The 14769-nt window shown below is 35.6% G+C and overlaps 3 protein-coding genes across 4 annotated transcripts; 2 read left to right on the top strand and 1 right to left on the bottom strand.

The window, feature by feature from the left end:
* Positions 1 to 1867: 1867 nt before the first annotated feature.
* On the top strand, positions 1868 to 4645 carry LOC140838411 (transcription factor PIF5-like). The gene is given in 8 exon segments (XM_073204687.1): positions 1868 to 2365; positions 2490 to 3130; positions 3133 to 3278; positions 3351 to 3449; positions 3533 to 3598; positions 3674 to 3739; positions 3874 to 4173; positions 4352 to 4645. Coding segments are annotated over 8 exon segments (1491 nt in total). The 5' UTR covers positions 1868 to 2285; the 3' UTR covers positions 4445 to 4645.
* A 1194-nt stretch (positions 4646 to 5839) lies between these two features.
* Positions 5840 to 11706, top strand: LOC140838409 (pentatricopeptide repeat-containing protein At3g59040). The gene is made up of 7 exons (XM_073204684.1): positions 5840 to 6075; positions 6384 to 6696; positions 7153 to 7443; positions 8188 to 8436; positions 9224 to 9348; positions 9805 to 9903; positions 10735 to 11706. The coding sequence occupies exons 1-7, from the start codon at positions 6011 to 6013 to the stop codon at positions 11267 to 11269; spliced, it is 1677 nt and encodes a 558-aa protein (XP_073060785.1). The 5' UTR covers positions 5840 to 6010; the 3' UTR covers positions 11270 to 11706.
* Positions 11292 to 14133, bottom strand: LOC140838410 (protein DETOXIFICATION 41). Of its 2 annotated transcripts, none has more exons than XM_073204686.1 (7): positions 13644 to 14133; positions 12735 to 13275; positions 12565 to 12651; positions 12397 to 12453; positions 12075 to 12313; positions 11873 to 11991; positions 11292 to 11787 (listed from the first exon to the last, which is right to left on the bottom strand). In XM_073204686.1, the coding sequence occupies exons 1-7, from the start codon at positions 13930 to 13932 to the stop codon at positions 11647 to 11649; spliced, it is 1473 nt and encodes a 490-aa protein (XP_073060787.1). In that variant the 5' UTR covers positions 13933 to 14133; the 3' UTR covers positions 11292 to 11646. The 2 variants fall into 2 exon arrangements, with proteins under 2 accessions (XP_073060787.1, XP_073060786.1); XM_073204685.1 differs by having other exon boundaries at positions 12735 to 13279; positions 13624 to 14129.
* Positions 14134 to 14769: the final 636 nt, after the last annotated feature.

The raw sequence follows: 14769 nt of genomic DNA, 5'->3' as shown, positions 1-14769 counted from the left end.
TTGGTTGATGAAAAAAGAACTCTTAAATTTAACTACAAGAATGACGTATTTTGGTCTTTTCGTTGTTAAATTATTATAGCTCGTAGTTGTTTTGAAACACATGGATGATAGTATACTAACAAGAAGCATATGTCTCGCACATATATGCCTGTTAAATATAATATATATTGTGAGAATTAATCATATGATATTATGCTCTATATATATTTATATATTATGTTATTTAAAACACGTTTTTTATAGGTATATAATAACGATGAACAAATAAATATCATCGAAAGTAAATCATACGATAAATATGAAGATTTTTTTTATAAATATTAATAAAAATATATATTCTACTAAAAATACTAATAAAAAGAAATAAAGTTAATTAATTATAATATTTTAATTATCGTACCACCTTCGGTTACAAATAGTAATAAGTAATAAGAATAATAAAATAAAGTTTATGGTTATAATTGAGTTGCTTGAACATTTTGTAATTTGTAACTGTTACTTGAAATACAGAAGAAACTCAAAATATGAAATCAAGAAATAAGCTAAACATAAATAATGAAAATAATAATATGTTTAAACAATTCATTCGATAAATATAATCATTGAAAATTAACTGTATCTAATAATAGTATTAAAAATGTATTTAATTTCACAAAGAAATACGTGAATTTTATTATTGGATTTACCATGTTTAGATAATTTTTTTGACTTCATATATTCAAGAAAAATCATTTTAAATTTGAATTAACAACATTATATTTATCACAAAAACTCTTTTGACTGTTTCATATATCAATTTTACGAAGACAAAAACTTGTGTGAAACGGTCTCATATGTCGTATTTTGTCAGACAAATCTTTTATTTGGGTAATTCATGAAATAATATTACTTCTTATGCTAAGAGTATTACTTTTTATTGTGAATATTGGTAGGGTTGGCCCGTCTCACAGATAAAGATTAGCGAGACCGTTTTACAAGAGACCTCTTCTTTTACGAGACAAATATCTGACCCGATTTAGTTAATGAAAAACAACATTATATTTATCACAAAAACTTTTTTGAATGTTTTATAGGTTAGTTTTACAAAACAAATATCCGACCTGATTCAGTTAAAGAAAAATATTAATTTTTATATCAATGATATTACATGATAATTATGAACATAGTGGATCACGGTCTCTTTAGTTATTTGCAGCGGTCCAGTGTAACATTATTGAGACAATTATCTTCTCGCTTGATTTTACTTGTTTTATTTTCCTGCAACGAAACCCCCACAGCTTTGTAGTTGAGAAATTTAATGCGACAGCAAAGCGAATGAAAGTGAAGCAATCCATTTTGTTGATTATCCACACGTATTTCATTGACAATCTCCCCGGATTAATGTATAGGAATCAAATATTGGGTTGTGTTCTTAATTACATATAAACAAACACATTACTAGGTGTGATTAACGTGTCTTGATATCCACGAGTATTTTTCGGGACAGAAAGATGAAAGAGTTGGAAAATATGGTCGGAGGCGCGAATTCTAAAAATTTAAGGATAATATATGTTCGTCTGTCCAAGATTCCATCAAAATTGAATATGTAAATTGACTGTCACGATCCAAGTCCATGTCCGCGTATTGAAAATTGTAAAGAAGAAAGAAAGTGATTTGCATGCCGCGGCAGTCATGAATCGAATATGCAAATGGTACCACATGAATGTACAGAGTGGTGGAAGACAGATTCTAGAGTCAAGCATGGTCACAATTGGTGGCTATTTGTTTACCTGTCTCTGTCTATATATGCCTGATTGAGACAAAATTTAACGAAACAATTTACTCAAATAACATCGAAATAAAACAATGGACAAGAAAATATGTGAATGGTTAACCTTAATGTTGAAGATGACAGATAATATCACTCTCTGCAGTCGGCTCCATTCATGCTGTCGATGAACATCAAATTTGCCTAACAAAACTTGGGCAATTACTCAACTGGTCTAACATAAAATTTCCCAATTCTTTTATACGCAGATGTCCTTGTCACCGTTATAACTGCAGCATTTGAAAACAACTGTAGTCAGTGGCACCTGTCTGTTCCTTTTAAGTCCAATGCTGGGATCAAAATACCGAAGAAAGATTACGTTTTGATTCTTGAAATAGTGAAGCTTAAACATTATCCATTGGGATATATTTTCTGAGGTGGGTTTTTGTTTTCATCCCCAAGAATTCGAGAATTTATCCCTTTGTCCGACTTGAAAAGAAACCATTTTTTTCAATACAATCCGATCTACGGTTGAGCTATGGATGCTATATATCTTCCTGATTGGAACACAGATGTTGAAGGTCAAGTCCCTGTGCCTAATCAGAGAAGACAGTTGGGGTAAGTGTACTCTAGAAAACAACCGATATTTATAGAGGAAAAAGTTGAAAATAATCTTGAATTCTGTTTTATGCTATGATTCGTTGTTTCCTGACTTTGCAAAATTATATTGGCTAAACTACAGACTAGATAATGGGCTAGTGGAGTTGTTATGGCAGAATGGGGAGGTGGTTTTGCATAGCCAAACTCGCCGAAAACGGAACCACGATCCAATGAAGTCCAAGCAAGTTAACGAGAATGACCAAACAAGGAGTCCCGTTGTCGGTAACCTGGTGACTAATCTTATTCAAGATGATGAGACAATCTCATGGATTCATTGCCCGATTGATGAAGCTTTCGAGAAGGAGTTTTGTTCCGACTTCATGTCTGACAATCCTGCGTCTACCGCGGTACAGGCTAACAAGCCATCCGGGTCGATGGAATTTGAAAAACCTTTCAAGTTTAGTGTATCGGATGTTACCCATGTTCACCAAACTTCGCAACCGCCAACTTTTGCCCCACCTCCAATTTTTGAAACCTTGGAATCAGCCCTCCAAGATCAGAGATCTGGAGATGTTAGAAGAACTGGTAATCTTGACTTTCCAGGTAAAACACCAGTATATAATCATATGGGATGCGGTGAAATTCATGAATTATCTGTTCGGACGATAGGGTCAAGCCATTGCGGCAGCAATCAAGTTGCATCTAGCTGCGGGATTGGTAGAATAACTCTGTCAGCAGGGGTGAACGAGAACCATACTCGAAATGCGAGCCCTCGAAGTGACACGGGGAAAGAGAGACACATGACCAAGCCATTTCATCGTCATATGGAGGATCCGGCAGTAGTTTTTGGAAAACCGGCAAGCAATCCAATGACACCAATAGCCACAAAAGGAAGAGCAGAAATGGGACCGGATTTGAATTCCCAAGTGATGTATGCTCACTCCAGTTTTACATATCTGCTGTCAAATGAAACACTGCTGAAATTTAAAAAACTATTATGCAGGCTACTGAATTCGAATCAGCTTCAGGGAATAAGTCATCCCAAAATACAGGAACGAATCGTAGGAGCCGTGTAGCTGAAGTGCATAACTTATCTGAGAGGGTTGGATTCTTGAATTTCACTTCATGATTTTGGCATGATTGTTTCATACCGATCCCTCTGATGTTCTTCCTTTTTCATTGCAGAGACGGAGGGACAAGATCAACGAGAAGATGAAGGCATTGCAGGATCTGATCCCTCACTCCAACAAGGTAAAATTTGTTGTTTTCTTGGTTTAAGGTAATCTAAAGAAACACCGGATTAAATGTTAACGTCCTCTTATTCAGTCGGATAAAGCATCGATGCTAGACGAGGCAATCGAATACATGAAATCCCTTCAATCACAAATCCAGGTACTAAGTTCCTTCTGAGAATTAAACCAATGTATGATCCCAATATTGTAATTAAAAAAAACATATAAAATTTGGTATCTAAAAGAAAATTTTGGCTTGTTTGCCGTCTTAAATATTATACGTGCCATGACCAGTTAATGTGGATGGGGAGTGGAATGTCACCAATGGTGCTTCCAGGCATGCAACAGTTCATGCCTAGAATGGGAATGGGAATCGGCCCCGCGACGATTCCTACAGTCCCCAATCTCATGCATCTATCAAGGATTTCACTCGTTGATCATGCCATGGCTATTAATCCCGCAACAAATCAAGCTACTGCCGGCCTGAGGCAGGCTTTGAATCCTGTGAACTATCAAAACCAGATTCAAAATCCAGGTTTTGCTGAGCAATATGCTAATTACATGGCCCTCTGCTCAATGCAAAATATTTCCCAGGTCTGTAATTTCCTTCACTTCATTATACACTAAATCTCTGTGCATAGATTACTTTTCTTGGATTACTGTAGTTGTAGCTAAAATCAGGCTAATTGCACCAGATCCTCCCGTCTGGAACGCATAAAACCCGAAATAATATATTATGCTGAATTTCTGAATCTTGTATTACTATTTGTAGCCAATGAACATGTTCGGCTTTGGCTCGCATTCATCGCAGCAAAATCATCATGCGTCGGCACCTCCCGGAAGTGGCAATGGGTCTGTTCCGTGAGGCAAGCGGAAGCCACAATCTCTACCAACATTAATATATTGTCGCAAAAATTATTATTTTCTGTTTTAAAATAAAACATGTCACAGATAAAATTATTTTGATCTTGAAATGTGATTTCTTAAAAGTTCAACTGTTTATTATTTATCATTTTTAAGACTGAAGTTCAGCATCAGCAATATATTCGACTTATTGTTCTTGATCTGTGAATATTTGTTAATTTGTTAATGATATTGGGAATGAAAATGCTGTTGTGATTGCTGAGGTATTTTATGATTAATGTCTGATTCTTGACCATATCCATTATAATTTTCTATTGTTGAATTTTGATTTTCGTCCCTCGTTGGAGTACTTGACTTGTAGAGTAAGTCTCTTGTGCTCACGAATTTTTATCTGTGAGACGGGTCAATCTTACCGATATTCATAATAAAAATAATACTTTTAACATAAAAAGTAATAATTTTTCATGGATGACCCAAATAAGAGACCAGTCTCACAAAATATGACCCGTAAGACCGTCTCACGCAAATTTTTGACTTAGTGATGTGTGAAGTTATGCGGATTATTATTTTCTAAAATCTCAATCAACCAAACTGTCTGGTTTTAATAGTAGACACACTTTGGACTGGCTTAAAAGTATTGCATCCCAAGAAACGATTTTCTAAAAATAGCCATGTTTTTTTAATCATGTGCATGCAAAGTAAGAAATGTACTGTGTTTTTTTTTATATTCTATATTTGCATTAAATGTTGTATAAAACTAAATTATGTCGACATTTTTTCGAAGTCTACAAAATGTACGGTTTTTTTGGATTCAGTAATTTCAAATCATGAATTTTAAACAATCAACATGTAACTATCTACATTTATTCTAAAAATTTACATTTTTTGTCAATTAATTTGTCTTATTTTTCATTTTTGATTTTTATGTTATCAGATAATTCAGAGTTTTAATACATTTTTTTAAAAAAAATAGTCAATTTTTACTAAAATGTTGATGTGACGTGTCAAAAAATGATTAATTGCATCAGAAAATACTAACATGTTATCAGACATTGTTGATATCTCAGGTCACATGTCAATATTCCGATAAAAAATAACTAACTTTTTTACAAAATTATTAAAATTGTGAATTCATCGATAATGAGACAAAAAAATGCTCCAGTTCCTTTATCAAAATGTAATTTACCATTTTTTATTAATCAAATTTGAATTGAAATTAAATAAGTAGGGATTCGTTCCAGCTAAAGACAAGAGCGGCACGGTTCGCCAACAAAGCAAATGGACCAAATTGATTGGAAAATAAAAATGTAGGGACTAAATGTAAATTGCGCCACTTTGGAAGGCCGCGGTGAACGAACAACCAAAACCAGAGGAAATTACCATATTATTACACAATTTTTTCTCCTACAAATGCAATTATCCACAAAATATCTAAAAATTTAGAAACATCAAAAGCTACGAGCAGAAGGGGCGGCTTGCTGTCTCTTTGAATTTGCGAGTTGTGTCTGAAAGCTGAGTATATAAAGTGAGCTGAAGCTGTGGAGTGTGAGATTCTTGAAAACAAAGAATGCCTCAAACTTCAACAATTTTTCTCAAATCTTTCATTTCAGCTCCTTCCACTAGAATTTCAAGGTCTTTTTTTTTTCTTTTATCATGTTGCCCCTTTCTTAATGTGATTTTAATTCTGAAATTACAATTATTTGTAGAAGTTTATTCTTAAAGCTCGTTCTCTGAATATTTCTTTGAATACCGTATAAGCATTTTTCTCTTGTTTTGTTAAACATGTCTTGCTATTTGTGGGAAATGGGAAAATGTGAGTTTCATATGTTTGTTCATATCAGAGCTGGTTTCTATGGGTGGTTTTGAGGTTCTTTGGGAGATTTGTTGATGTTTGTTTGTGTATGTGAAATATTTTCTAAATGTGTGTGGTTACTTTGCAGTAAGTCATATGGTTGTGAGAATTTAGTTGGTGCCAATATTCACGTATGTAAGAGGGCACAGGTAGTCTGTCTGGGTATGTTGGCACCAAGAAAGTTCATGCAGAAGAGGAAGAAAGTGGAGGTTTTTAAGGATGCTGCGGATGAAGCAGACCAGAAGAACTGGAGAAAAATTATGCTTGAAATTGAGGAATCGGATTCTGCGGTTGCTGTGCTCAGGAGTCGAAGATCGAAGGGCGAGCCTCTCCCTAAAGACTTGGTTGTTGGAACCCTCGTTCGGTTTAAGCAGCTTAAGAAGTGGAACCTTGTTGGTGAGGTGTGCAACGCCTCAATTTATCTGTTCTTCATTATTGTTCGTGGTGTTTCTAATTTGTCTATTACACATTTAGATTTACAAATTGAGTTACCACTTGTGTTGTCGTATGCAGATAAAACACAATCGTGAATTCTTGAATGAATACATTTGAAGTTCCAAAGTTGGAGCTGATAAATTTTAGAACTTGAAGATATCTAGATACCGGATTTTATCATGATAGAAAATTTTATTTTAGCATAAAATATTTGGTAAGCAAGAACAAACTAAAACTTTCTGATAGAGGGTAAAATTTGTTGTTTTAAGGACTTTTTACTTGAGGGATTTTAGTTTTATTTTTAAACTTTGAGTTCTCCTCAAATTTATTTCTAATTTTTTTAGCATCTGCAAGGCCCTAATTTACCTGAAGCACATATGTATTTTTTTATTGTTTCACTCATTTATCTTTTTATTTTCTAGATTCTTGAATGGCTTCGAACTCAACATTGGTGGGATTTTAAAGAGATGGACTTCTTGATGCTCATAACTGCCTATGGAAAGCAAGGAGATTTTAACAGAGCTGAGAGGGTTCTAAGCTACATGAACCAAAAAGGTTATGCGCCTCATGTCATATCATATACCGCTCTTATGGAGGCATATGGAAATGGAGGTCAATATAATAAAGCAGAAGCTATATTTCGAAGGATGCAATCTTCAGGCCCTGAACCCTCTGCAGTGACATATCAAATTATTCTTAACACATTTGTTAAGGTGACTCCATTCATTGCAATAATATAATGTATGGCACACCATATTATAACGTGTTACTGCTGATGTGAAACTTCAGAATATGAAGAATAATCTTGCTGCTTTACAGCAAGTAAATATTGGTTTGACTAAAAGCTGTAAGAAAATTTTTAACAGTGGGATTCCCGATTTATGGTCTTCTATTGACGCGGCATGCTTACTGGGGGATGGTGCTATAATATAACCAAGGCTCACAGTTTGTGTTCTGCTACCCCCGGCATCTCATGATTTTATTAAATAACGCGAGTTTGATTATTTGTTAGTTTATTGTTTGTGAATCCTTAATGAATCAGAAAAGAATGACTTGTTCAAAATGATCATGCAAAAGGACTGCTTGGGTTCTTGTATCACTTTTAAGGGCGAAATTTCAAGAGCTTCAAGAACCAAAATTCTAGAATGGGGCTTGCTTAGCTGCTACAAATTTCCAAATGATAGATGCCTCAGGAAACATGACTCTTCCCTATACTTAGGATTTTTTTGTTGGTTGAATGATGCATCTAAATTATTTTAGGATTCTGTTCTTGATTGCATGATATGTCTAAGTTCAGAGTATTAGCTAAGATCTCTAAGTGAAAGGCTTGAATTTTGTTTATTAATAAGGATGTTTTTTTCATGTATAGTAGCATATCATGGATACTTTGTGTGCTCCTACATATTGATGATGGTACTATTGAGTGAAACTTTTTTTGCGACATTGGGCGGCTGCAGGGTGACAAGTTTAGAGAAGCTGAGGAAATCTTTGAGACCCTCCTAGATAAAGAAACTTCACCTTTAAAACCAGACCAGAAAATGTTCCATATGATGATTTACATGTACAAAAAGGCTGGAAGTTATGACAAAGCTCGTCAACTATTTGCATTGATGCCTGAGAGAGGAGTTCAGAAAACCACGGTTACATACAATAGCCTGATGTCATTTGAAATTAACTACAAGCAGGTCGCAAATATGTTTGACCGGGTAGGTTCAAAAGTATCAGCATTTTCGTTCAGTCTGCTATTTTTTTCACACGATTTAACTGAAGTTGTTCTGCTTTGTTTTTTATTGAGAGTGTTAGAGTATGGCAAACAAAAGGCCTAAAACTGTACTTTGAGGTACATATACGTGGTCTAAGCCACGAAAACAGCACTTTCCTGAGGTTGGCAACTTTGTTTAAGGGGGTGCCTCAAACATAAGCTTAGGCACGTCTTGGAAAATGTCGAAGCATGCTGGACAATTTTTTTTTATTTTTAGCACTCAGTCCTGCTAAAGAAACATCAGGTGTTGAAATATTTTAATGGAAGAACTTATGAGATTTTAAAGAGATCGAGAATTCAGGGAAAGCTTTTGTAGCTTTTGTTTATGTTTGTCTTCTAAATCTCAATCCAGCTGTATGTACTTGTATGGTAACTGGTTTACTTTTTTACTGATAGATAGAGTTGTTCTGTCACTTGTATGAGCACACCTGTGGATGCCTCCATTTGTAATAATTTCCTCTTCAATATAATTAAATTATTATGTATCTGGAAACACTTATAAAGAAAAGAATCCAACAGCTGCATCAGGGTTATTGGCGCCTGCAGGTTCCTTGGGTTTGCTGTGTATCAGATCATGGTATTCTAAGAACAAATAGGTTGACAATTCGGTTTTTTTATGGTCATGTCAATTGTCTCTCAGTGTGAAACTTGATTAGGAGTTAAACTATGGTAATTTTCCATGTTTTGCTGCACGATTCACCTACTTTTTTTTATGGAAATTTGTCTTCTAGATGCAAAGAGCTGGTAATCAACCTGATGTTGTGAGCTATGCACTGCTCATTAATGCCTATGGAAAAGCCAGGAGAGAAGAAGAGGCATTGGCTGTATTTGAGGAGATGCTTGATGCTGGCCTTAGGTGTGATTCCCAGTAATTTCTTCATTTCCAATTTGTGCAGTCTATCTGAACTTTATGTTTGGCAAGATGAAAATAATAAATTCAGACACTTTCATCTTCAAGTCCGACTCAGTAGAGCATTCTTACTATTGTAAACAAAATGCAGCTGATCATTTTTACCTTTTTCCGTAAGCATAACTAAAATAGCCGCACTTCAAAGCGGTAAACACATCTTAGTGAACTAGAGACACATTATTAAATAGTCACCAAATATTGAGGCAACTTCTTGTTGCCTTGTGATAATTGTGAATCTAAGAGCCCGTAATTGGACCCTATGTTATGCCAATCAAAAGTAAACACTCAAGCTGCCACATTCTAGTTCCCATCAATGTTCAGTTGATAATTGTGGAATCAGTTGAATGCCATGGCTAGACAAATATTTATCTACTTTCTCAACTTATTTAGTTCTCTTTCCAGGCCGACACAGAAAGCATACAACATCTTGCTTGATGCTTTTGCAATCTCAGGAATGGTGGAGCAAGCACGAATTGTATTCAAGAGCATGCGGAGAGACAGGTGAAGTTTTTCTAGGGCGCAATTTTTTTTCCTTTTTACTAAATTTTCGCTTATTATACTATTACGAATGATTCCTTGGTGCACTGCTTCGTTAACCTCTTACCATTTACCTCACTTTTGATTTGAATTTTAATACAGTCATGTCCTAATAATGAAACGAAATTATTATTTGTGTCTTGTAGATTCTTTTTGAAGCTAATGATAGAAAAAATTGAGAAAACGAAAGCCCAGAAGTATCAATCTTATTTCAAACCAGTGGTTTTAAACATGAAATACTGTGAATGAGATTCGTGGATGTGGCATGGTAAAAATTGCTGTGAAGTTGGTAATTTTGGATGGCTATAAGCCAATTGTTTTCCAGAGTTCGGGGTTTTCCTTTTTTCACAAGTTTAGGATGGAATTAGATTTGAATGGCTTCCTTTCCAAACGGTGATTGGGATTAGGGATTCATTAACATTAAGAGTTCTGGCTAGTCGCTAACCCATTTCTTTACAGTCACCCGCTTGCCTCCACTCACATAAACTACAAATATTTTTTTTGCGATTGATTTTATTTAAAAGTTGATCTGTATTTCATATCATGGCTCAACAAGGATCTTCCTTCCATTGTCAAGTAACATAACCTTAGTTGCTGATAGACATATTGTTCATTGAAATTCCTTAATTTGCAATACCTACATGTTTGTAGAGAATTTATTATTTACCATTCATACTTATTCTTTGGTAACAATCTTGTTTAGCTTGTTACACGTGGAACCTAATATCCCATTTGGGCTGAAGAATTGAGTTAACAGTGTAGTGTGATAATTTGATTCTCGTTTTTGTTCTGCAGATGCACACCAGATCTTTGTTCCTATACAACTATGCTCTCAGCCTATGTTAATGCATCTGATATGGAAGGTGCCGAGAAGTTTTTCCGAAGGATTAAACAAGATGGATTGGAACCAAATGTTGTCACTCACGGGACTCTGATAAAAGGTTACGCTAAAGTAATTAATCTTGAAAAGATGATGGAGAAATATGGTGAAATGCGTGCCCTTGGGATCAATGCTAATCCAACCATTTTCACCACAATCATGGATGCTTATGGCAGAAACAAGGATTTTGGTGGTGCAGTGGTTTGGTACAATGAAATGCTATCGAGTGGCACCCCTCCTGATCAGAAAGCTAAGAATGTTCTCTTATCTTTGGCGAAAACAGCAGAAGAACAAATGGAAGCTAATCAACTAGTAGAAGGTCGAACATTTGAAGGGCGTCTAAAAGATGTCAGTAGTGATGAAGTGGATAATATGAATGATGACAGTGAAGTCGAAGATGAAGAAAAAAGATTTATATTTGAAGATGAAGATGATGATATGATGATTTGACAAGCATGTAGACATATAGGTCTTTTTCGTTAAGAGCCTAAAGATACATCAACCAGAGATGCACAGCAGATATTGAAACTGAACCTCTTTCTATGATATCATATATTTTCCTCAAGGTGTAACTCTTCCTCGGCAGATTCTTTCAACCGATCAGCTGCTTTTGCAACCTGCAAACAATTGAAGAAAACATGAATTCAAGGACCAATATACGAAGACCTGCCTGGCATTGGGCTAAAAACTTCAGGTTTCCTGGTCTAATGTGAATTTATACAATGTTCGGATAATCTTGTAATTTTTGGAGCAATTGATCATGTTTATGCTTAGGCGTTACTGTAGGGAAAGTTGTGTAGATGCAATTAATGCGAAACCAAATAATACTAGGAAACAAGCAAAAAACAATGATACAACATCAAAGCAAAACCAAATATTACCTCAGATGCCCAGTTTGTTCTTGCAGTTATGACAAATAAAAGCAAGGTTTGTAATACAACTCCAATGATCATACCCCACCAAATTCCCTGAGAAAACCGCCATGAATTTTCCTCATCACTAACATACAAAATACAAAAATTCATACCAGTATTCAGAAAAAGCAAAACTTACAGCTACTCCCAAGTTTGTTTTGAATCCAAGAATGCATCCAATGGGCAAACCGATGATATAGTAAGTGGCCAGGTTGATATAAGCAACCACAGCTTGCCATCCACTACCAATGGCAACACCTGAAAGTCACATGAGAAGATACGGATCCATTCCTACCAAACCGTCTTCTCTTAAATAATAGCAAATGATTCATTTATGTTACCTGATAGTACAGGTTGCATTCCATTTAAAAAAACAGATATGGCAAGTAATGGAGTCAAATCAGACACAACTTCAATGACTTGCGAATCACTTGTGAAAAGCTTGCTCAATCCAACCCTGAATATAAGCACAATTGTGCTGAAGAGTATGCTGATTACAGTACTTGTTGCGTTCACTATAATGACTGAGAGCTGGGCTACCCTAGGATGACCTGCACCGAGCTCATTACTGACTCGAATGCTGCAATCACCACAAAATAATATTTAGAATGGAGATTAAGAGGAAGACTTCTAAATAATAAAAGAAACCAGAAATTTTGTCACCTGGCCGCAGCTGCTATTCCCAGCATAAATTGCATATCCCAGTTCAAGTAATTCATGCTGTTATTTCGAGAGAACGAGTGAGAACTGGTAACATTTAAAGTTAAAGAAACCAAGAAATTTTTCTGGATTTTTTTTCTATTTTTTAAGTAAAATTTTCTGGATTTTTACCATATAGAAATAGAGTCCAGGGAGACTGTTGGATTAGGGAGTAGGCCTGAGACAAAGACTAGACCTTGGAAATACCATATTTCCAAGCTGCAACAAACAATAAAACAATGATAAGGGACAAGAAAGACGGATTGAATAACAGATGCATGATTTTCCTGTGTTACCATTACCATAACATAACGGCAGAAGCCACGGTTAGCTTAAAATAAGGCCATATTCCTTTGAAAGAACTGGACGAGAAACCAGTCCAAGTTTCTTTGCAAGATGGACTGAATCTAATGTAAATCCCTTGAATAATGACTAACAGCCACCAAGAAAAACTAAGCGTTAGAGCCGCCCCAACAAGTCCATAGTCAAAAACATTAACAACAAGCCAGTTTAGCAGAACATGCAAGAAGAATACTCCTACAGCCATGTAGGCCAGAGGGTTAACAATGTTTTGAGCTTGAAGGAATCTTTGCATGGGACAACTAATTGCAAATGCGTAGAGTTGAGGGATGAGTCCTCGAGCGAAAACTTGGCCTTGTGCAGCAATGCTATGTGATAGACCTATAGCTTTAAGCGCTGGCCCTGAAAACCAATACAGGGATGTGATCATTACAGCCGCTCCAATGTGCAATACTATTGCTCTTTGGCAAATGATCCCCATTGCTCCATATTGCTTTGCTCCATAAGCTTGTCCACATACTGTTTGAACTGCACTTGCCATCCCTAGCTATGATAAAAATAAGAAAAAGAAGACAACACGTTTAAAACATCTTTTAGTAATATGTTTTTTTTTCTTTTATAATATGTTTGTTGAGTATACGTTAGCTCCGGAGATTAGTTTCATGCCCTAAAACTTCAAACAAGGTGTGAAGATCGACTTGATCAAACCTCAGGGGTTGGTTTTAAGAACGTGTCATTCTAATTATTGAAACTTCAAATTTCAAGGGAGTAATTCTAATTTATCCTGTACGGCTAGAAGAGTTGAGAATAAAGAATTGTGTCGTGCACGTGTCTATTATCGCTCTGACTTAAATGCCCAAAGGTAAATTTTCAGAATAATTGTTTCTATACCATGACACCATAAGCAAGACCTTGAATTCCGACACTGGCAACAGAGGCACCAGCCAGCTCAAGTGCACCTAAATGCCCAGTAAACATAAGGGTGACAAAGCTGAGCATGTAATTGAACAGCAAGACTGTGATAGAAGCACCGGAGAGAAACCAGAGAAGTCTCGACTCCCATGCTACGAGTCGAGGGTACCACCGGATGGCAACCGGCCCATGTTCCAAAAATTCTTCAATTTCACCTGTTGATAAATCAGGAATCTGTGCATGAGAGTCAAGCCCAAGCATCAATGGCTGGTATTCTTCAACGGCCATGCTATGAAATCTTTGACAATCTTTCACCACTACTGGCTAGTATGTTTTGTCTGTTGAGCTTAAACCAGGAAGTCAAACAGAAATGAATGACAGGTAAAGATGGAGAGTGAAATATTGCAACTAACATTCCTGGCCTGATGCCCGGATATCTCTGGTGGTTAGGGGGGAATGGGGACTATGTTTTTGAGTTGTTCGGTTTACGTTTGACCTTCAGATGACCAAGAAACCAGCTAGTGTCTTTCAGGGTAAAGTAAAATGCATGGGAATTTCCCTACGTTAAATTAACCATATCACGCTGAAGGATTAACTCCATCTTTCAGAAAGATTCTGCGATTTAGACACACATTCGAGTGATATTAAAAGAATCATTTCATTCCCTCAAAAAAAAAAAAATACTTCGTTGTTTGATTCTTGCCACAACAGGGAAAATAGCGAAAAAATGTCCTCTCCATTTACACATTCTGTGCTTTGGTCCTTTAGGTAGTCAGAGTTGGTCTTGGTCATGTAACATAGGTTTATTTTTTTAGCTGCAATTCTTTCTTGACAGAGTATGGGCATGGAGAAAATACCGACGTGATAGCAATGACAATGCTAGCGACTTCCGGCCTCAATTTTTTTTAAAATTTTTATATATACAAAATTATATTATATAACTAAATAAATAAAACAATGATCGATCAAAATATAAATGTCAACCCGATTTTGCCAAATCCTAAAATTTTAAAGTTACGGTTTCTCAATTCTATCTAAAATTTCTTTATTAAAACATAATTTTATCTTTTATGATTTAAATTTGTATATTAGTAATTTTATTTGGAAAGATTAAAGTTCTAATTT

The sequence above is a fragment of the Primulina eburnea genome, chromosome 8 (genome assembly GCF_022965805.1).
Source record: "Primulina eburnea isolate SZY01 chromosome 8, ASM2296580v1, whole genome shotgun sequence".
NCBI lineage: Eukaryota > Viridiplantae > Streptophyta > Magnoliopsida > Lamiales > Gesneriaceae > Primulina > Primulina eburnea.
Note: the sequence above shows the minus strand (reverse complement) of the source record. Positions and strands in the feature narration are given on the sequence as shown.